General features: G+C 48.5%; 1 protein-coding gene across 1 annotated transcript in view; it reads left to right on the top strand.

The window, feature by feature from the left end:
• ENTHD1 (ENTH domain containing 1) overlaps positions 1-23330 on the top strand; it is a 54250-nt gene extending 30920 nt beyond the window's left edge. Inside the window, 2 exon segments of the mRNA XM_074983912.1 lie at positions 15494-15943; positions 22659-23330. Coding sequence (XP_074840013.1) covers positions 15494-15943; positions 22659-23260 — 1052 coding nt within the window. The 3' untranslated portion in view covers positions 23261-23330.
• The last annotated feature ends 290 nt before the right edge of the window (positions 23331-23620 follow it).

The following is a 23620-nucleotide window of genomic DNA, read 5'->3' as shown; positions in this document are numbered from 1 at the left end:
AAAAGCCCGACAACCAAAAACCCCCCAGATACAGAGAAAAATCATCAAAAGAACAAAGCATTCCAGAAAACTCGTAAAAATGTAAAGCCAGTACAGCAAAAAGGAACGGGATTTAACAATGTCCAACAGTTGTGTTTGAACTCGTCTTCCGTATGCTAAGGAGTAATGGGCCAGATCTTCAGCTAGTGTGAGCTTGCATTTTTCCACTGAAGTCAGTGGAGCTCCAACAAATGAAGATTGGGCCAATGTCTTTGTTCTGTAAATTGCTAAAAAATATATTGGTATTGTATCACATTGCTGTTATTGTTAGCCATCTTTTTCAATGAGAAACTGATTATAAAGCAGGGTTTGAAGGTGAGAGACTTCCTGTGAGTGAGTTGACACATAGGTTTGGCCTACACTGAAATAAAACTCTCACAACTGGCCCATGTTAGCTGACAGAGGCATGAACTGTGGGGCTATAAAATAGTGTAAGGTTATTCAGGCTGGAGCCTGGACTCTGGAACCTTTTAACCCTCATGTGGTTCCAGAGCTCAAATGTTTCAGTGGCTGTGGTGGTTATCCCTTGATATGAGTGTGTCTGTTAGGAACAGAAGTTATTGATGAGTCTTAAGATGGCTGAGAAGTCCAAGCTATGATCTAAAGGTTTTTCCACACAAGTGACAGGTGGTTTTTTGGGGAGAGCACAATTTCAGGTTGGGGTACCATATACTTTCCTTCCTCTTCCATTGCTTCTCAGCCTTTTGAGGAAGGTAATTCTCTTCAAAACGGACTGAAGCTTGATGTGTGATGAGATACCATTACAGTGTATTGCCAGCCAGTTCATAACAAAATGTGGAGGCCAGTGCCTCCCTTCTGAAGATGTACCATCCTGGTGTCCTTGTAGCATTTCCTCTCTGCCCTGCAGCTTCTCTTACCATGACTAGGTTGAGAAAGGAGGACTTGATTTGGAAGATGAGTATCCAACATCCATACACAATGGACACTCCACCAAATCTGATGTTCCATAATCTTTGACGCAACACAGGTGGTACTAGCTGCAGAGAGAATGCTGGAACTGGTGCCATAGTCTTCCCAGCTGAGAATCTTCCTAAGGCAGCACTTTTTGTAACTACTCCAGGTGCTAAAGATGAATGTCACCCAGTCTCACACCCATAAAGGAGAGTGAGGGTGACTGCTGCATTGTAGACCAGGATCTTAGTTTCCATCGGCAGATCTCTGTCAATAAAGACCTCATGAAGAAACTTTGAAGGATCTGCCTAGCCTAGCAGATCCTACATTCCAATCTCCATGTTAAGATGCAAACATATCCACTGCAGTTTTATACCTCTGCAGTGCAAGGCCCCTGAGCCCAAGGCGTGGGGTGCCAAAGCCCAGCCTCCGCCCCAAGCCTAAGTGTTTTTGTGTGGCAATTTTTTGGCCCCACATCCCAAGTCAACTGACATGGACAAGCTGTGGGCATTTTATTGCATGCAGAAATACCCTGTATATGTTTATGTGGGTGGTCTGAAAAGCCTGCCATCGAAAGGAGAAACAGGCTGGTTAGAAAAGAAGCAACTTTCAGTCCTTTCCTTAAATGGTTAGCTGGACAATTATTCTGCAAGTGTTATAGCCCAGCTTGCAGAATTTTCTCATTGTTGTTATCCAGTCAGGCAGCTAATGGTTCAAACCATTTATTTTCTGTTTTCACTACTGCACCACAAGAACTGCATTCTGTTTTATGTAAACTGTAATGGATCTGACTGTTCGCTTTGGGAAAACATTGACTGGAATGTCCTGGAATGGTTTGTTTGCCTGTTTCCAGATGCAAAACAAAGTAAAGAGGAATTAATGGCTGAATCATCAGTCTGACCTCAAATAAAGTCAGCCCCTAGAAATTGCCCTGCCACTGCCTAGGAGTACACTGAGCACCAAAAGGCTGAAAGGATTTTAACCCTCCATCGCTCTGACATTGCTCTGTCAGGACATGCCACTTCTAACCTGGAGCTCCTCTCTTGAGCCCATTAACTAATTACGATGTTAAAAGGAAAACAGGAGAAAGAGTAGAATAATAGCCCTCCCCACATGTGCTGAGAACATGACATGCTCAACCCCTCGATGGGATGGCTCACATGCAGTTCCCAAGCCATGCTCTTCAGCTAAAACTTAGAGCAGCACTGATGGGGTTTTGACTAGGAACAATAAACCCGATGCTCATGCTCTGAGGGAACAAATATTTGAGGATGGGCTTGTCAGTCTAGCAGAAAAAGGTACAGCATTATCCAATGTCTGGAAGTCTAAGCTACACAAATTCAGACTGGGAAAGGGACATACCTTTTTAACAATGAAGGTAACTGCCATTGGAACAACTTATCAAGGGCTGTGGTGGCTTCTCCCCTGGCAGTTTAAAAATCAAGGCCAGATGTTTTTCTGAACGATATCCTGTAGAAATTATAAGTTCTGTGGCCTGTGCTACACAGATGGTCAAATTAGAAGAGTGGTTCCTTCTGGCCTTGTAATCAATGACTCTAGAACATTGGTGGACAACCTGCAGCCTACAAGCTTCACTCATCCCATCAAGATAATTTGATTGTGGACTGTGAGACATTTTGCTGATATCGACTGTTCATAAACACTGCTCCTTGCAGTTTCCAGTGGCCACAGCTCTCTGTTTCTGGACAATGGGAGCTGTAGGAAGTGACACCTTCAGGCAAAGGGGCCACAGGGACATCCTGGCTGCCACTTCCCATAACTCCCATTGGCCACAAACAGAAAACCACAGCAACTGGGAGCTCTATGTGTGGGGGTGTGTGTGTGGAGGAGGGGACAGGGGGAGGAGTGGGGGAGAGCAGTGCTTTTAGACAAGTCAACATCAGCAAAATGCCTTGTGGCCCACACTCAGATTACCCTAATGGGTAGCAGGTTGCCCACCACTGCTCTAGAGGGAATAACAGGATATGAACTTTCATATGCTGAAAAAGCCAGTTAGAGAAAACTGCAAAAGTATTCTAACTGTCCAGGTTTCAGTATTCCCCTATACCAATGGCCTGGGCAGGGTTAATACCTGCAACCCATTTTTTTCTACCAAGACTAAAGGATAGTAATGAAATTGGTGGCATGATAGTGGAGGATAGGTGCAGATGGGATTCATTTAAATTGCACAGTTTAGCTGTCAAGCATGAAAAGGAGAAAGAACAAAGGTAATGGGAAGATGTTGGTTTCCGCTTGACAGGAGTTTGGCTGTTACAACCTGTGCCTTGGAAACAGAAGAATGTTGTTCGTGGATTTTTCTGCTTGTGTCCATAAAGGGGGAGAATTCTTTTTTCCAAGATTAAATTCTGGGGATAGAGAACAACTGTTTACATTTTCAGTTTGATGGGCTACTTGGGCAGTGGGGTGGGGAGCCTGCTTTGTGATGGGTCCTTTGTAAATGAAAACAACCATTAATAACATAGTAGCTCTATTAGCTAAAATGTGGTTAGCAATCCTTATGCTTCAGCTGGAGTGTGTCAGCAATAGTTCCAACCCCATGCACTTCATTGCATAATTTCTAGGAATGTTAGTCATGCTCTGAAGCATTCTCTATTGTCCACTGCTGGACACATCTGAGGAATGAAAGGAACCAATGATTTGATCAGAGTGCAACAACTTATAAGCTCCAGACCACATATAATGCAATATTAAAAAGTTATGGCTCTGATCTGCTTTCATGTGCACAGGTATACATAAGGTATAACAACTAGAGTCAACATTTCCATTAGAGTAAAATTGGTGTTTGTGAGAGAAGAATCAGATCTATACCTATAAATCAAAAATCTGGTGACATGGTGGCCTGTGACTTTGTAACTATGTACTCCTCCATTCTGAGCCTGCTTTAAGTTTACTCAGCCTTTCAAAGAGAGTTTTTTTGGTAAACCCAAGGATACTTTTACAGTGCAAGCACTAAAAACATTAATCCTCTTTGGGCCCCACTGATCACAAGATACAGTTCCTGTACCATGTCTCTTGACTGACACAGGCCGTGTCTACACTGGCCCCAAACTTCGAAATGGCCATGCAAATGGCCATTTCGAAGTTTGCTAATGAAGCGCTGAAATGCATATTCAGTGCTTCATTAGCATGCGGGCGGCCGCGGCACTTCGAAATTGATGCGCCTCGCCGCCGTGCGGCTCGTCCCGACGGGGCTCCTTTTCGATAGGACCCTGCCTACTTCGAAGTCCCCTTATTCCCATCAGCTGATGGGAATAAGGGGACTTCGAAGTAGCCAGGGCCCTTTCAAAAAGGAGCCCCGTCGGGACGAGCCGCACGACGGCGAGGCACGTCAATTTTGAAGTGCCGCGGCCGCCCGCATGCTAATGAAGCGCTGAATATGCATTTCAGTGCTTCATTAGTAAACTTCAAAATGGCCATTTGCGTGGCCATTTCGAAGTTTGGGGCTAGTGTAGACGTAGCCACCCAAGTCCTTAGACTTCCTTATGGAGTGAGGCAGTTTTAAAGAATTAACTGCAGCCTTTGGAAGAAATTCTTCTGGCTTCAAGGAAATAAAAATAACTTTGTGGAGCATTTTCGACTGCAGATAGTGCCAAGAGGAGGAACGAGCAAGCTCTTGGATCTCTCGCCAAAACTACTACAGAGGGATTTGACAGTTTTCAGTGCATTTTGATTTCTTCCTGGAAGCCACCTTTCTTTTGATAATTTTTTCTGTATCTGAGATTTGTACAGCATTCTGTGGTACTAAGCTACTGAATAAGCCTAGTCTGATCATTTCTAGGAAACTGAGCTGCTCATATGTGATTACTATTTAAATAAGACAGTCATTGAGGACTATGGGGGTTGGTCTGCACTGGAGCTATATTAACCTAAGTTACACAACTGCTGCTATGTGAATAACTTACTGCAGTATCTACAATGCACTGTGTCAATGGGAGAAACTCTCCCATTGACTTATGCATCTTGAGCTGGTGGAGTACCGGAGGTGAGGGGAGAGTTATCTGTAGTTGATTTAGAGGGTCACCACTAGACCTACTAAACAACCCTGGTAGATTGAGTGCTGCAGTGCTGATGTCTGGTAAGTGTAGACATACCTTAAATTACCTGAACCAAAATAGATTCAGCTTGAGCAAGATAAATTTGAGCACAATACTGTGACTAGAGATCATAATTGCAGCGTTTGAAGAGAGCACAGTTTGGAGTTGGCTATAACCAGTCACAGGGTAACACTTTGCAATAACAGTGGTGCTGCAGGTCAGGATCAAGCATTGGTGAAGATCTGTGTAGGGCTGCTCTAGAACAGCAAAGTATATTATATAGTCACTGTGAGGCTGGTCACCAGCTACTGCATTGAATACTAGATCGAGCGCTGGAGTGAGACACATGAGGTCTGATTCTGTTCCTGGCTCTGCAAGTGACCTTCCCTGTGATCTAATGCAAATAACTGCCTTCTCCGTGCCTCCATTTCTCCATCTTTAAAATGGGGATAAAGATACTGGCCATCTTTTTAAAGTTCTTTGTGATCTACCAAGGATAAGTACTATATAAGTGACAGCGACTATTCTCATTGAAACCTAGATATTTTGGCTCAGATACAACTGACCTGGGTGGCAGTATAACCCCCTAAGGAAGATATTTCCCGTTTGTGTACTGTTTAATCTGCACCTTCCTTTGTACTGGTTGAAAGTATTCCCAAAGTGAATAGAAATAGAAATCAACATTTAAAAAAATTTGGTATCTAACAGTAGATTCCTACCGCTGTGTTTAAGCATTTAAATAAGTGGGCACAGTTTGCAAAAGTAACCAGTGCCGAGTAGCTCCTGTTCATTTCAATGGAAATCAGCACTCTTCAAAACCAGGTCACTTATTGAGGTGCATAAATTGAGAGTGGCCAGCTGTCCAGATTTTATAGGACTGTTTCCGATATTCAGGGCTTTGGCTTACAGAGGCACCTATTACCCTTTGCCCTGTCCCAATTTTTCACACTTTAGTCATGTAATAATACACTCACTCTGGTTTCTCCATGGTGCATTATAGTGTTAAACTAAGAGTAACAGCAAGGAGCCATCTGAGAAGCGTATTGAAGGCGTTCTTTCTTTTCCTCCATCTTATTAGCTGTGTCTACACTAGCAAGTTCTTTTGAAAGATCCCACAGAGAGTCTACACACAAAGGCTACGTCTACACGTGAAGCCTACATCAAAATAGCTTATTTCGATGTAGTGACATCGAAATAGTCTATTTCGATGAATAACGTCTACACATCCTCCAGGGCCGGCAACGTCGATGTTCAACTTCGACGTTGCGCAGCACCACATCGAAATAGGCGCTGCGAGGGAATGTCTACACGCCAAAGTAGCAGACATCGAAATAGGGATGCCAGGCACAGCTGCAGCCAGGGTCACAGGGCGGACTAGCGCTTCCGGGGCAACAGCTAGCCGCTCCCTTAAAGGGCCCCTCCCAGACACACTCAGCCTGCACAGCACGCGGTCTGAGGAGCCATAGGCACACAGACCCCGGGCGCCGCAGTCATGGACCACCAGCAGCAGCAGCAGCAGCAGCAGCAGCAGCAGCAGCAGCAGCCAGAGGTCCACCCAGCCCTCCCGGCAGGAGCAGGGCTTGCCCTGCTCCATGCCATGCGGGAGGCAGCTGAGCACCTCCTTGCTACCCTGGAGGAGGAGCTGCCCCCAGGGCAGCAGGGCTCAACCCCCAACCCTGCAGCACCCCGCCCTTCCCCCCGCCTCACACGCCGGCAGCTGTGGAGCTACACCACCAGCACCGACTGGTGGGAGCGGCTGGTGCTTGGGGAGTGGGATGACGACCGCTGGCTCAGGAACTTCAGGATGAGCCGGCAGACATTTATGGAGCTGTGCCAGTGGCTCACCCCTGCACTCAGGCACCAGAACACCGCCATGCGGCATGCCCTCACAGTGGAGAAACGGGTCGGCATCACTGTCTGGAAGCTGGCCACTCCCGACAGCTACCGATCCGTGGGACAGCAGTTTGGTGTCGGCAAGGCCGCCGTTGGGGCTGTGTTCATGGAGGTAAGAGAACCCACGGGGGGAGGGCAGGGCAGGGGAGGGGGGCCCGGGCAGAGGAGGGCAGGGGAGGGGAGGGGAGGGGAGGGCCGGGGAGGCCAGGGCGGGGGAGGGCAGAGGAGGGCCGGGCAGGGGAGGGGGGCCCGGGCAGAGGAGGGCAGGGCAGGGCAGGGCTACGCACACCCTGCTCACCCCTCATTGGTGCTGTCCCATGTGCTTTCTCTGCAGGTTGTGCGTGCCATCAACGCCCTGCTCCTGCACAGGCTCGTGAGGCTGGGGGACCCAGATGCCACCATTGCAGCCTTTGCCACCCTAGGCTTCCCCAACTGCTTCGGGGCTCTGGATGGGACTCACATCCCCATCCACGCCCCGCATCACAGTGGAGGACGATACCTGAATCGCAAGGGCTACCATTCTGTCGTCTTCCAGGCCTTGGAGGACAGCCGGGGACGTTTCCAGGACATTTATGTGGGCTGGCCTGGCAGCACCCACGACGCCCGGGTTTTCCAGAACTTGGGCCTGTGCCGCCGGCTGGAGGTGGGGACCTACATCCCCCAGCGGGAGATCCCTCTGGGGGACACCACCATGCCCTTCTGCGTCATCGCAGATGCGGCATACCCCCTCCGGCCGTGGCTCATGCACGCGTACACGGGCCATCTCTCCGCTAGCCAGGAGCGCTTCAACGAGCTCCTGAACCACGCGCGCCAGGTGGTGGAGTGCTCATTTGGCCGCCTGAAGGGACGCTGGAGATCTCTCCTGACCCACCTGGATGCAGGCCCCAACAACATCCCCCTGATTGTGGGTGCCTGCTGCGCCCTGCACAATTTGGTGGAGAGCAAGGGGGAGACCTTTTTCCAGGGCTGGGCTGTGGAGGCCGGCAGGGCCGACGTCCAGCCACCTGCTGCCCCCAGTCGGCAGGTGGACCCCGAAGGGACCCGGGTCCGGGAGGCCGTGCGGGCCCACTTCGATGAAGAGGCCGCGGGGTGAACTCTGCCCAGGTCTCCCACTGCCCACCCCTTCCTCCACCACACTCCTGCCACAACGCCCACACCATGGAGCACCCAACCGCACCCCCCTCCCACTTTTCCTGGACAAATGACAGCACGCACTTGTGGCTGAACTTAAACTTCTTTTTCTTTGAGAACTTTTTTTTTTAACTATAAATATATAAAACAAGAACAAACTGTATACAACATGTGGAAACAAAGTCAGATGTACAAATAAAACAATCGTCACAAACAAGTGTCCTCATTAATAAAAAGAAAACCAGGGAGGATAAAGGGGAGAACTATTTACATGGGGGGGACGGGGCAAACGGGGGCCACAAACAAATAAGTTAAAACTATATATAAGGGGGGGGGCCATGTCCCGGGCCCCTCGCCCCTACAGTCCGGCACTGGGCGTGGGCGGCTGGGAGCCCCGCTGCGGCCGCAGCCCTGTCCTGGGCTGGCTGGGGGTGGGCCGGACCGGAAGATATGCCCGGCAAGTCTCAGCTGGCTCCAGGAGTCCCTCGGCGCTCCGGCCCTCGGCAGTGGGTGGCGGGGCGACGGCGGACGGGACGGCGACGGGCGGAGCAGCTGGTGGTGCGGCTGGTGGAGCAGGCACGGCGGGCGCTGCGGCGGCCGGCGCAGCGTGGGGGGCCAGGTAGTCCACCAGGCGGTTGAAAGTCTCCATGTAGGCCCCCCATGCCTCTTGGCGCCAGGCCAGCGCCCGCTCCTGCAGCTGCAGGTGCTGCTCCGCGACCTCCAGCTGCCGTCGGTGGATGGCCAGCAGCTGGGGGTCCGTCGCTGTCGGCTGGTGGTGGTGCGGGGTCCGCTGTCTAGCCCGCTGTGGGGCTGGTTGGTCCTCGGCCGAGGGGCTGGCCTGGAGCGATGGTCCCGGAGGGCTCTCCGGGACCACTGATGCCTCGCCGGCGCTCTCTTCTGGTCCTTCTGATGGTGCAGGTGCGGGACACAGGAGAGGAGGGGGGGAAGAAGAATGGAGACAGGCGTTAGTGTGGGCCCCAAGCCATGGCCTTTGTCCCCCCAGCCCTGTGCTGCAGGTTCCCCATCCCCGTCCCCGGGAGATGCTGCTGTGATGGATGGGGTTCAGGGGTCCCCCTGCCCTGCACCCCGTCCCCTGGTGGGAGCGACTCTCACTTCACCCCGCAGGGTCTGACAGCAGGAGAGGTTTCTTAGGCCACAGATGCCCAGTTTCTCCCAGGAGTGACAGCACCAGCTGTCGGAAGACACAGTCCTTCCAACCCGTCGTGGGGAGAAGACCCCAAGGGGGGCCCCTCTGGGATGCAGCTTTCCCCCTCCTCAGGCTGGCTGCCTTCCAGCTCTCCCTTCCCCTAGCCTCTACCTGTGGCCCCCGCCCTCCGCCCCCTATTCAAAGCCAGCTCGGTTCCTCCCTCCTCTTTGTTCAGGGCAGAGGTGTCACCTGCCAGCTGTAGCCCCAGGATCCTCCTTTGCCCCTGGGAGCTATTCGGCTCTTGTTGCTCATATGTAGCCTGAGTCTCCCTTTTGCACTCCCCCCACTCCATCACATGCTGCTGCTGCTGCTGTTGCTGCTGCTGCTGCTGCGGGGTGTCCCACCCCCTCCTCCCGGGGGCCCCTTGAGGTTCCGCTCCCCCCTGGCCCGGGGATGGGGCATGGCACTGTTGTGCGGGGTGGGGGGGGGCAGGGGCTGATGCACTGCTGTGAGGGCCATGGCCCTGCTGTCCTTGGGGCCATGGCCATGTGAGCATGTGGGGGGCCCTGGACACATATCTATTACCCCCCGCCCCTCAAGCCCAGGGGTGTACACCAGAGGGGGGTACCTACCTGTCGGTCCGCTCCCACGGTCTGGAGATCCCCGGGGGGCGGAGGCCCGGCTGCTGCTCCGGGATGGCAGGAGGAGGATCTGCAGCCCGGATTCTGCAGAGGAGGAGCCCCCCCCTCCCTCCTCCTGCCGCGATGTCCCGGGGGTGGGCTCCGGGGGGGGCCCCCGGGGTGCGGGGCTTACCTCCAGGGCGGACTCCGGCTGCAGGGCCTGCTGGGGCTCGTCGGCCGAGGTATCAAGGGTGGCCGGAGGGGAGGAGGTGTGCCGGGGGCCCAGGATGTCCCTGAGCTCCCTGTAAAAGGGGCAAGTGACGGGGGCGGCCCCAGATTGGCTGGCCACATCCCAGGCCCGGGAGTAACCCTGCTGCAGCTCCTTACCTTACTCCTGACGTGATCAGGAGTGCGGGCAGGGTGACCCCGGGCAGCCAGGCCGTCGGCCAGCCGAGCGAACGCATCCGCGTTCCGCCTCTTGCTCCCCATTACCTGGAGCACCTCCTCCTCGCTCCAGAGCCCCAGCAGGTCCCGCAGCTCGGCCTCCGTCCAGGAGGGGCCCTGCTGCCGCTTGCCAGCCTGGCTGCCCTTCTGGCTGGGCTGGCTGCCCTGGCTCCCCTTGGGGGGGTCCCTTGGGGGCGCTGGGGGGCTGCCGGGCAGCCATCGCAGCTGGGTGGGTGGCTGAGGAACGTGCAGGCTGGCCGCGTGTCTGGGCTGCCGCCTGCATGTTCCCTCAGCTTCCTGCACAGGAAGGGAGGGGGAGGGGACCTTTAAGGGGCCGCTCCATGTGGCCACCATTGAGCCGAGGGGCTGGAGAGAGCATCTCTCAACCCCTCAGCTGATGGCCGCCATGGAGGACCCGGCAATTTCGATGTTGCGGGACGCGCAACGACTACATGGTCCCTACTTCGACATTGAACGTTGAAGTAGGGTGCTATTCCTATCCCCTCATGGGGTTAGCGACTTCAACGTCTCGCCGCCTAACGTCGAAGTTAACTTCGAAATAGCACCCAACGTGTGTAGCCGTGACGGGCGCTATTTCAAAGTTAGTGCCGCTAGTTCGAAGTTGCGTGCATGTGTAGACACGGCTAAAAAGTGTTCTTTCGAAAGTAATTCAAAAAACTGTGGAGCTTCTTTTGAAATCACTCTTCCTTTCCCGTTTCAAGAACAGTGCCCCCTTTCGAAAGCTTCTTTTGAAAGAAAATTTGTAGATGTTCTGCAGGGCCCTTCTTTCCAAAGAACAGTCTTCATTTTCGATCCCTGGCCTGTTCTTTCAAAGAGCAGATCGCTGTTTTGATCCTCTTTTGTGTATGGATGCAGTCTTTCAAAAGAAGTGCTTTTGGAAGAGGTGTTCTTGAAGGGCTTCTTTCGAAAGATCTCTGTCGTGTAGACATAGCCATTATGGTCTTTGACACTCTGCTTTAGCAATGGGCTCCTACTTCTCATATTGAAAATACTGGGTTCTGTTTTTATTTACTTTGGGAATGTTTTGAAAAGTACAAAAAAAAAACCGAGGATTAAACAGCTCAGACACTTTCACACAAATTTTCAGAGGTTCAGGTAAGCCTATGAGGATTAGAACTGGGTCTCCTACCTCCCAGGAGAACTGTGACAGAACCTTAAAGAAGTGGCAGAATGCACTGCCAGTAAATCAAAAGTGAAAGTAGTAGAAGTCTGAGAAAGAAGCCAGAGTGGTGCTCTGGCATGACTTCAGCCCTGCAAGTCAGAGCTCTAACCATTGGGCTGCAGAGCCACTCTTGCTGTCAGCCAGTGAATTATCTCTACCCAGTGGAACAGAGAGAGACTGAGAACCCCACCCATAAGTACCATATAGCCTAGAGGTCAGGGCACGCTTCTCTGTTCATGCACCGTATAAGGTGGAAAGGGAGTTTAAACGCTGATCTCCCACATTCTGGATGAGTGTGCTAGCCCCTGAGATACTGGCTGTAAAGGGGGACAGCTTAGGTGCCTATTTCCAGGAGAGGGTTCACAGCTGAGAATACCAAGCAGAGACAGTTGCTTAAACCCAGACCAGAAGGAGGCAGCTAACTCCTTTGGAGTGATGGAGAATAGGCTGTAGCTCTTTTGCATTTCCTGCTAGGGAGCTTAGGTGGCTCCCTGCTCAGGTTACTGGCTTTTGTGAATCCCATTTTTAGGTGCCTTACTCTCTCCATATGTTGCACAAGGAGCCTGAGTCTCTAATGTGGGGTAATGAATTCCACTAGGCAGCTAAAAGTTAGAAAGTGCAATGCTCAATGTAGTAGTGCCTATATCCCCCAGCCCAGAGTGCTGTTAGAAGTCGCAGAATTTGGCCAGGAACATATGTGCTCGTTCAACTACCCTATGCTTCCCATCCCCACCAGAGGACTGAATCAAGTGGGTGCTTCAAAGAGCAAAGGCAAAGAGAGCCAACTGAAAATGAACAATGAATTCTGCATTTCCTAGTATTAGATCATCTGTGGGTGTGTTCTGGTTCAGTAAGCTTGTGTACAGGTTACCAGGAGAAAGGTAAATGGAGTGAAAAGCTAACAGGAGAATTGGGAGCCCAATGCCAAAGCAGAGAGTCACAGATCACAATCAGAGGGAGGAAAAGAAAGAGCACCTTCCACACTCTTCTTGGATGGCTCCTTGCCATTACTCTCAGCTTTATGCTGTGTTTCACTGTAATAAAAACTGGAATGCATGTATTATTACATGAGTAAATGACTTCCAGATGTGTTTTCTGCAGAGGCTTTTGTATTGAGAAGGCACTGCCATCTGAACCTCTAACTTTTTTATATTTTTTTCAGAAATACAGGGAAAGGCATAGAAATTTTAGACCTTTCCATTATTAGAACTATACCTCCTCACTTCTTACTTATGAACATACCTCGCACACCCAAACACATACCCCTTTCCCCTGCCCCAACAATTAAAGACCCATCTCTCAAATGTAACATTTAACAAGAGCATACAGCGTCTTTGCTAAAAGGCAGAAGGTATCTACCATTGAATCAGTACATTAAAGTGATTCCAATCTCCCCACTGTATCAACAGTTTAATTTAGCAGGCAGTTAGTGTACTGATCTTTCTATTATCTCAGAGCTCTATTTCCTCTGAGCACCCTAATTACTTGCAGAGGAATGCTTTCATTCACGTATTCTTATACTGCGAGATACATTTCGACTTTTTAAAAATCTCCTTTCACACCTGCTGACTCTCTGCTTTGAAACCCCTAATGCATGCATATGGGCTAACGTGGAAATTGTTCACAGCACTAGCCTCTGGAAATTTAGATCTCTCTAGCAAAACCATGTGGTGGTGCAAGAAGAGTAACGTAGTCTGTACCTGTAACAGGAAAGTGGCAACATCAAGAGAGAGCAATAAAGAAGACATGAGCAGGACAGCACTTTATATCTGGGAGGGGCAGTAGCATGTGGGAATCATGTGTGACTCAGAGCCATAGGCGCTGGAACTAGGGGTCCAGGTGATGCTGCTGCACTCTCTGGCATGAAGTGGTTTCTAATATATAGAGGGTTTACAGTGGGTCAGTGTCTCTCTGGGTCCCCCTGTAAAACTGTTCCAGCACCCTGGGCAGAACCATATTCCAACTGCTGGGAGCATTTCAAGATCCCCTGAAGCAATTTTCCCCAAGCTCCTTCTGGCAAATGCTCAGAGAGAACAGTCTTTGAATTGCACTGGGAGATGATCTTAAAGGAGATAGTAAGAAAAATACAGTGGGGGGGGGAAGTCAAGGAGAAGTGGGGTCTGGGGCAGAGGGTGGATGTTCCTGGCCCTCCCCCAGGCTAGAGGTGGCACAGGGCAGAGCCTCGTGGCCAGTGCCCCCCGTGTCTTTCTTCACCAGTTGCCTCTGCTACATACAATTGCCCTTGTCTAATTGCATTATTTTAGCTTCACTTCTACACCAGAAACATTATGTTTATAAATGTGACAAAATAGCTTTTGGTCCCTTTTCACCAAACATCTGATCTCCACTTCACCACGCAGGCTCTCTCTAGATAGATAGCTTGCACGTGTGCAGGCACATGTTTATCCGTCTTCCCCCCACCCGTCATCAGCCTGTAGAAAATGGAAGTCCACATGAGTTTTGAAAATTTCTTTAGGCCAGTGTTTCCCCAATGGTGTTCTGTGGAACCCCAGGGTTCCGCCCAGTGAAAATAAGGATCCTGTGAGAAAATTCCATTACAACAGCTGCTGACTCCTCCGTGTCTCCCTGCCCTGCCGCCGCTGAAACAGTAGAACTAAATTTAATTGGTTTAATGGCTGGCAGGGCAGCGGGGGTTGGATCTGGCCGCTAAACCAACTGAGTTTAGTTCCATTATTTCAGTGGTGGCAGGGCAGGGAGCTGCAGAGAGCCCCTCACTCATCTTGCTACCCCGTTGGCCACGTCCCTCCAGTGGGTGTGGCTCCGCTCACCCCTGCCAGCAAACACCTCCACGCCAGCCTTCCTTCCCCTGGGCACATGTGGCTGCCCAGCGTAGGCTCCCCAGACAGTGCCACAGATGGGTTAGTCTGAGGGGCCAGTTTGGGGCTGAGGTGGGTCATCATGGTGATGGGAGGGTGCAGGTTTAGGCCTCAGAGGGGTTAAGCCTGGGGATGGGGGATGGGTTTGGGGGGCCAAGGGGAGCAGAGTCTGGGAATGGGGTTCTGTAAAATCCTTCTGCATTTGAAAGGGATATGTTGCTAAATAAAATCGGAAACACTGCTCTAGGCATTAGATGTCTGAAGGCTGCCCTGGAGCCAATGCTGCATTGTTGTCAGCTCTGCTCCTCCAAGGAGGAACCTGTTTGTAATTCTCCCCTCCCCATCTTTGCTGGTGTCTTGGGGAGGCTTTCAGGGAGTCAGGTGTCTCAAAGTTTGTCTTCAGACACTGGACTGCTGATCTCATGCTGAATGCATAACAAAGCAGGGGCTTTGAAAAATTGCTGTGAAACAGGCCATGTTTTTAGCTGAATTAATAGTTATTAACCGTTTTTAAAATAACAGAACTTAACTTTGTAAGGATCTCAATAGTATCTGCCTGTCTCATGCATTCCACTGCTGAGTCACACAGCCATCCTCTCACCAGATTGTCAAGATTACATTTTATGTTTTGGTTCTTAGTTTTCTAATTATACATAAAATGTCCAGGCTTAGCAATTTATGGTTATTTGTAATGGGATGTAATAATCAGAATTTTATATTAGTGTCCTTTTCTCTGAATTATATAAATGGCTTTATGAACATCAGGGAGTTCCAGCTCTGCCACTGACTCAGTGTGTGTAAAATCAGAAAAGTCACTTAATCCCCCTGGGACCCATTAACTTCTCCATGAAAATGAAGATACTGAACTCACACACCTTTATAATATGTGTCAGTTGGAAAGTGCTAAGCATTGTTGTCACCACTGTGACTAATTTGGGCAGCCTGGCCAAGTGTCTGGACTAGAGCACTAGACTGGGCCTGAGGAGAGCAGTAGGCTGGGACTGAGCTCTGGCCTGCTGGGTAACCTTGCGTAAGTCACTTTCTCTCACTGTACCTCAGGTTTCCCAGATGTAAAATGAGGATAATTTACCTCCTTTGTAAAGGACTTTGGGCTCTACTGCTGGAAAATGTTATTTTAGAGTTAGCGGCTATCTTAATATTATTTCTCCCCTCCAAGATGCAGCTCCTTTTCTGTAACATTAGTTTCCCTTTTTACCTTACAGGTGTCTTACCCTGCTCATCACAGAGAAGCCTATCTACTTCACAAAAATGGGGCAGAGGCAGGAGAACAGACAGCACCAGCACAAGTCCTGCTTCCACAGTCACTCTTATTCCTCCTTCAAGGATGCACTCAGAAAACACTCCCTACTTTGCAGAAACTTTGCTTGATCTTCGGTCATCAGTTCCAGAAAAGCCAGGCACACCCAGCCAGCACACCCCAAAGTCAGACTTTCTTCCCTCTAGCAGTGTAGCTTCTGTGGAGACTCTTTACTTCTCTCCTACCTTCAATGTCTTTGATCCTTTGGGGAACAGCGTGGCAAACAGGAAGACTCTGAATCCATCCCCAGCTTCTTCTGAACAATTCCCTGGACCTAGTACAACCACCATACTAAACTTCAATTCCTCCACACCTGGTAGCGTGCAGACATGTAACACAAGTTCCCATCTTTCCCCAAGCCCAGGTGAGTTTGTGCACGCCACTTCTAATGAAAGACAAGGGTCTAATTTGCATTCTGCTTTCTTTGTTACTGCATCTCCCAGTCCGCATCTGCTTTGTAGCCCTTGCAAAACATGTATGCAGTAGTGACAGCACTCAGCTAGGGATGTTCGCCTTTCAGAATTTAAAAGATATTAAGAAAAAAAAAGCTAGCAAAGGCTCCTCTCGTGCTGCAGGCATCCTCGTTGTTGCTTAGAGTGAACGCAACACCAAATGTTCAGAGCTAATTAAAAGGTTAGATTAATATTAGCTAGAAGTTAAATTAAGTACGATCTTTTCTTTAAATGTTGATATTCAATATTAGGTACTCCAGGCCAAGACATAAGTCTAACATAATGAAAGTGGTGACAAGCCTATCTGTTTGACAGAGTCTTTGAAAAAGCTGTAATGTAGTTGTCTGTAATTTAAGTGAATTTAGCGCATAATGCTGGATTATCAGTGCTGGGGTCTGAAATACTCCAGTTAATCACAGAACATATACAGCATAGTCAGAACAAGAGTTTCCCCAGTCCCACCTACATTACTCAACCCTGTCCATACTGGCATTCTATCTCTATGGCCCTTTTCATTGCTGAGTTTCTCTGCTGAGACTGCCAGCAAGAGGGTTTAGTAGTATCAACACCATTACTAGGGTCCGGAGAGAGACCGCAAACTCACTGACCTAAACCATTGAAAAAACACCAGATAGTTGTTAATGATCTGGGATGTATCTGAAATTAGTGATTTAGGCATGAAAGGTTCCTTATCCCATCCTTAGTCTCCTGAGCTCACTTATCCTGTGACTTTTGTATCATACAGCATATGTGTGACACACAAACAAATGAAACCCCTTTTGGTTTCTTCTTGTCTGAGAAGTTCTTTCCAAACAGAAGATGTCATGAGTTAGTAATCTTGTGTTCCCACCCATGGGAGTTTTTGGGTATCAGAAGAAACCACTAAATGAGAAGATGGGATTAGAGAAGGAATAGCTCCCTCCATTCTACGTAAAAGAGTAAATGGACATAAATCAGACAACAGGAATGGTAATGTACAGAAACCTGCGGGAGAGCACTTCAATCTCCCTGAACATTCAATAACAGATTTAAAAGTAGCAGTCCTCAAACAAAGCCATTTCAAAAATCAAATGGAGAGAGAAATCTCTGCGCTGCAATTTATTTGCAAATTTGACACCATCAACCAAGGATTAAACAGAGACTGGGAGTGGCTGGCCCCTTACAAAAGCAGCTTCTCTGCCCTGGATGTTAACAGCTCCACATTAGATTCCGACAATGGACCATCCCCCACTGTCTGATCTGACTTGTTTTTTCCTCTTTTGATGCATACTACTGATAATCAGCCATTTGCAACTTGATTGAATAGACCTTGTCAGCTCTGGCCCTCCCATTTAGTGGGACCCCACTCTTTAAATACCCTTCTGGAAACCCGCCCCCCATGCATCTGATGAAGCTGGTCTTTGCCCACAAAAGCTTATGCTCCAAAGTATCTGTTAGTCTATAAGGTGCCACAGGACTTCTTGCTGTTCCTTCCATTTTAGTCAGTGCTGTGTTCTGAAGGTTCACGTGTCAAGAAATGCTTCTCATTGCTGATAAAGAGACAGTTACTTTGGAAAGTAGCTGTTTTTTAAGTTTAAAATTGGCATTTCTTAGACTTTCCTGCTTAGGTTTCTAGAATGTTGTACACAAAGAATCAGTCTTGTGTCTTGAAAATATAAACAAAAATGCAATCCTTTGGCAATATCTTGAAGTGAATTGCATTAAGCATTATTCCCCTCTTCACCTCATCATCCCTATATTGCGCCAGCTTATTGTTCTGACTAAGGAGGCTGGCTGGCCTCTTGACTTCCAGAGTCCACCCATGCTATTCCAGCATGGTATTCTTTCTTCAACCCTAGGGGCTGTGTGTGCTGCTTGCCAAGTGCTGGAGTCCCTAGCAAGTGAAGGTTGGCTCACCCCTCTGGACTCAGTCTTGCCTGGCAATACATAAACAGTCTAAATCACAGAATCAGATTAATTTTAGCATTCTCTGCATATAATTGTTTTGGGGAGTGTGGAAAGCAAGATAGATTGCATCCTAAGGTGAAAGTGATCTCCTTGAAGAGGACAGAATCTCTATATAAAGAAATTCTATTCCAGTAAAGAGTCACTTCTGCCCAATGAAATGAAATTGATGCTACCAAGGAGAGCCTAAGTATTTTCCGAAGCCAGTTACTCATGGAAACATCAATTACATAGAGCATCTCTTCATGTCAGAAAATGAGCTTTGTTTCTTTAAAGTCTGAGCTGTTTGGTGACACAGTCAGACACCCAAGTATAAGAGGGATAGCTGAGGTAGTGTGTATCTTCCAGGAGGGATAGCTCAGTGGTTCATGCACTGGTCTGCTAAACCTAGGCTTATGAGTTCAATCCTTGTGGAGGCCAGTTAGGGATTGGGGAAGATCATGTCAGGGAAGGTGCTTAGTCCCACCAAGAGGGTAGAGGACTGTACTAGATGACCTCCCACTGTCCCTTCTGGCTCTCAGAAGCCGTGTCTATACGTGCATGCTACTTCGAAGTAGCGGCACTAACTTTGAAATAGTGCCTGTCACGGCTATACGTGCTGGGCGCTATTTCGAAGTTAACTTCGACGTTAGGCGGCGAGACGTCGAAGTTGCTAACCCCGTGAGGGGATAGGAATAGCGCCCTACTTCAACGTTCAACTTCGAAGTAGGGACCGTGTAGTCGTTGCGCGTCCCGCAACTTCGAAATAGCGGGGTCCGCCATGGCGGCCATCAGCTGAGGGGTTGAGAGATGCTCTCTCTCCAGCCCCTGCAGGGCTCTATGGTCACCGTGGGCAGCAGCCCTTAGCCCAGGGCTTCTGGCTGCTGCTGCGGCAGCTGGGGATCCATGCTGCAGGCACAGGGTCTGCAACCAGTTGTCGGCTCTGTGGATCTCGTGTTGTTTAGTGCAACTGTGTCTGGGAGGGGCCCTTTAAGGGAGCGGCTTGCTGTTGAGTCCGCCCTGTGACCCTGTCTGCAGCTGTGCCTGGCACCCTTATTTTGATGTGTGCTACTTTGGCGTGTAAACGTTCCCTCGCAGTGCCTATTTCAATGTGGTGCTGCGCAACGTCAATGTTGAACGTCAACGTTGCCAGCCCTGGAGGACGTGTAGACATTATTCATCGAAATAGCCTATTTCGATGTTGCTACATCGAAATAAGCTATTTCAATGTTGGCTTCACGTGTAGACGTAGCCAGAGAGGTATATCTTCAATTATATTATTCAAAAACAACAAGAAGTCCTGTGACACCTTGTAGACTAACAGATATTTTGGAGCATAAACTTTCGTGGTTAGACTCGCTTTGTCTTTGCCCATGAAAGCTTATGCTCCAAAATATCTGTTCGTCTGTCAGATACCCCAGGACTTTTTCTGATTGTACACAGAGATTCGCGCTCTTCAATTATATACATGTTTCTATTTTAGATAGTGGTATGTAGGTATTATCAAAATATTATCAGTAGCCTGAAGGCAAAAATCTGTTAAAATGTCTCCTTTCAGAGCCTATAGTTATTTGTGTCACTTCATCTTTTTTATTTTTACCCTTCAGGATAAAATAATCGCATCAGATTTGCTTTTTCACATAGGAGGGGGGATCAGAGCACAGCGATGCAATGATATCTGGCATCAGTAAAATGTCACAGAGAAAAGACTGAGTGCTAGGTTGTAGCCAATATTCCCTCTAATTTTTTATGGCCATGTGCTGAATAAATTTTGTTACATGCACCAGTAGGGATGTAAGGTGTCACAGGGGTAGGGCAAGGCGTTCTGTGTGTGAGATGGGGCTCAGGGCCAGGGCAGGGAATTGGGTGGGGTGGGGGGAGAAGTGAGGGCTCTAGCTATGGGTGTGGTCTCTGGGGTGGGGCTGGTGATGAGGGGCTTGGGGGTCAGGCTGCCTAGTGGCTGGGGCAAGAGGACTTCCCTTGTCCTCTTCCCACTGACAGCAGCTCTTGACTTGTTCACATTGCCACTTATCCCCTACCTCTTTCCTTTCTAGGCTCCTGTGGCTATGCACTTGCATAGCCTTTTATAGCCTGCTGCACAGCCCAAGGCTTAGTGGCACCTTAAGTCATGACCCATAATAAAGATCCTTTTTGGCATTCTGGCAGCATAATGAAGACAGAGGTTTTCAAAAAAAGGCAGCTGAGGATTCCTCCAGCTAGCTTTACATAACTGTCTCCTTCTCAGGCCTTAAAGGGGGGAGCAGGTGACACTCTGGTGATCCTCATGTAGTGTAATGAACTCTGGGAGCATTACAAACGTAATGTAGAGCATCCTAGATGCTGCTCTAAGATACTTCAAGGACCAAACAAGTTCTCACCTGGCCCCTAGGAGAGGGAGGATGATTGTGAAGTTGGCATACAGTTACCTTCTCATGTGTCCCAAGGTGTACTGCTTGTGCTCATCTGGGTCGTGTCTACACTAGCCCCAAACTTTGCATGGCCATTTCGAAGTTTACTAATGAAGCGCTGAAATACATATTCAGCGCTTCATCAGCATGCGGGCGGCCGCGGCGCTTCGAAATTGACACGGCTCGCCGCCGCGCGGCTCGTCCTGAGGGGCTCCTTTTCAAAAGGACCCCGCCTGCTTCGAAGTCCCCTTATTCCCATCTGCTCATGGGCGGCCGTGAGCCGCGTCAATTTCGAAGCGCCGCGGCTGCCCGCATGCTAATGAAGCGCTGAATATGCATTTCAGTGCCTCATTAGTAAACTTTGAAACGGCCATTTGCGTGGCCATTTTGAAGTTTGGGGCTAGTGTAGACGTAGCCCTGAAGATTTAATCTTCAGCATAATGTCATTGTAAGGCTGTAGACATGTCAGACCTATACTCTAGTTGCCCTATAAGCTCTGTGCGCTCGGGTCATGTGTGAAAATCAAGAATTGTCCTACAAATTGTGAAATAAGTGATTGTCCCACCTTTGAACTGGACCATTGTGGTCTGCTACAATTTTATTACCAGGCTGGATGTTGTGACAGGTGCTTTTTGGCTTGTAAATCAGAGAAGCGTGAAAGCTGTTTGGGTCTTGTGTCGAGTACAGAATGGGGTCTGAATGACCTGTGTAACGCTTACATTTGCTAAACATCAATCTCAAAGCAACTGAATAGATATTATGGGAAATGTTTCACCCATGGCTGCTCCTGAACATTTGCTACATGTTTGATCAGCCATTATGAGGCTCTGGCTTTTGGCCGCCCATCTCTGTCAGCATTTCTCCATGAACTCGGCTCCTTTCTGTGCCTCTCCTCCCCAAAAGATGAACGCTTCATGGTTCTCCAGTGACAATCACCCTATCCTACAAACTCAACCAACTGCTGAATAAATTCCTCCTCCTTCACCCTTAGGATCAATCACCATGACCTCTTATCAAGTTGCTAAATACTAAAAATAGGCTACAGGAATTGCTGAAGCCCCACAAAATATAGGGTCACCCCAGAATTCACTTCTTCAGAAGACACAATATACAGTCAGATGTGATTTGATTGAAAACGACATTTATTTCCAAATGTTGTGGTGGTGACCTAAGAGATACAGTAGTTATACTGAGCATGAAAGCATATATACCAATGCCAGCGTTGCCAGTTCTTAGCAAAGTGTGGTGTTTTATCTTAAAGCCCTTATTCCTGAGCTATGTCTACACTGGAGCAATCTGTCGACAGAACTTACTGGTGGAAGATGTCTTTCAACAAAACATCTGTTGACAGACCACAGCCACATATGAAAGCAGACTGCTGTGTTGATTCACTCTGTCAACAGAGAGCAGCTGGACTGTCTGGCCGCTGTCTCGACAGAATGGCTGACCAGAAGCACAGCAGACAGGGGAAGTCCTGTCTGTCGAAAGACAATGTTTGAATGTTTGTTTTTCTTAAGCCACTCAAAGGCCTTCATGTAGTGAACAAAGATGGGCCATGACTCTGTCATGTTTATTAGCTTATCTCTTAGATCCACTTCCCCTACCCATTGTCTATTTGTCAGGGTTTGCTGAAAACTCATCATAATTTTTTCCAATCAAAAACTAGGTTTTTGATGAAACAAAAACTGTGCAGGAAGTGTCCACTTTTCTCAAAATATTTTTATTTAATTGGATAATGAAAACATTTTTGATTTTTGGCAGAAATGTTTGGGGTTTTTGATTGCTAAAGCAGAAGAAAATGATCTGTCAAAAGATACAAATTTTCCAAAGCAAACCCTTTTGTGTGCCTACCAGCTCTACTGTTTGCATCTTTTGGCTGTGGCCAGGTCTACACTAGAGGAGAAGAATCGATGGTAGATATGCAGCTCCAGCTTTGTGAATTGCATAGCTGGAGTTAACGTAGCTGACATTGATTTTCTGCACCATCCCAAAGTGACTGTGAGGCATACTAGAGTTGATGGGGACACTCTCAGAATTCTGTTTAGCGTGTCCTACTAGATGCACTAAATCAAACCCTGGAACACTGATTTGCAGACTGTCAGCTCTCACATAAGTATAGCTAAGCCCACAAGCCTTTTAGGCCAAGGGCTGTCATATGTGTCCAGCAGCCAGCACAGAAGGACCCCAGGGCTCATTCTGGTCTTCATGCACTTCTTTATTGTAATTTGCTACAACTAACATTACTTTATGCAAAGACTGTAGAATTTTCGTTGTTTCTCTTTCACATACATTTTAGATTCGACCAGCTCCATGGCAACAACTTCCTCGTTTTCCACCTTTTCCATCTCGTCCCCCGATTCAGTTATTCCAGAGAACATAGTTCCTCCTAAACTTAAGCCTTCCTGTGAACTTTCCAGCTCATCATTACCTCACAAGCGCTCCTCTTCTGTTTGCCTTACTGAACTCAAGGACAGGGTCACACAATCTTTTTCTTGCCATAGACCTCAGGAAGAGGAGAGTAAAAATACTAGCATCCTGAATCTTCTTCCAGATAATTCAAGACGTGGCATTGGTAGAGTGAAGAGTTTTGAGAGCAGAACTCTCCGCATTTTTGGCAGGAGTTGGGGAGCATTTCGTGTGCAGAATGCAGGTCCTGTGGCTAGCCCCAGTCTACCTGCTGCTGGAGGGTCCCCTGAGATGGACACTACCCAGGAAGCCATGGGCACTTTGGAAGAGATAAAAATTGCAGTTTGGGGATTCCGAGAGGACATACGCAATGTGGTCCAAGAGCTGCAAACCATTGGCAGGCAGATGGAAAGCCTGGTGGGGGACATGCAGCATATGAGCAAGTCCTTGGCAGCTTCCCAAACTGCTAAGAATGCCCCATGTCAGAAGTAATTTTCACAATGTCTGTGTCAAACTTCCATGCAGCTTTGTGGTGCCTTGTCCCAACAATATTTCATCTACAGCAACAGCTCTCTTTTTTGGTGTTGAAATAATTACAAATAGAAATGAACATGGCTGTTCTTTTCTTGATGAATAAATAAATAAGTTTAATTTTTGCCTTTTGAGTTTTGTTAACATTTAGACTACACATACCAGGCACTTTACAAAAGTTGGTCTCTCACATGGCAAAAGACAAAGTTTTGTGCATGCGAATCTGCCAGAGATGCGGTTTAATTGTCAGGAATGAAAATAATACGTATCGTGAGGTTCATGCAGGAGAACACACTGGATCCTGTTGCAAACTTGCCTGTC

Source organism: Carettochelys insculpta, chromosome 1 (genome assembly GCF_033958435.1).
Source record: "Carettochelys insculpta isolate YL-2023 chromosome 1, ASM3395843v1, whole genome shotgun sequence".
Taxonomy (NCBI): domain Eukaryota; kingdom Metazoa; phylum Chordata; order Testudines; family Carettochelyidae; genus Carettochelys; species Carettochelys insculpta.
This window is presented reverse-complemented; position numbering and strand designations above follow the sequence as displayed.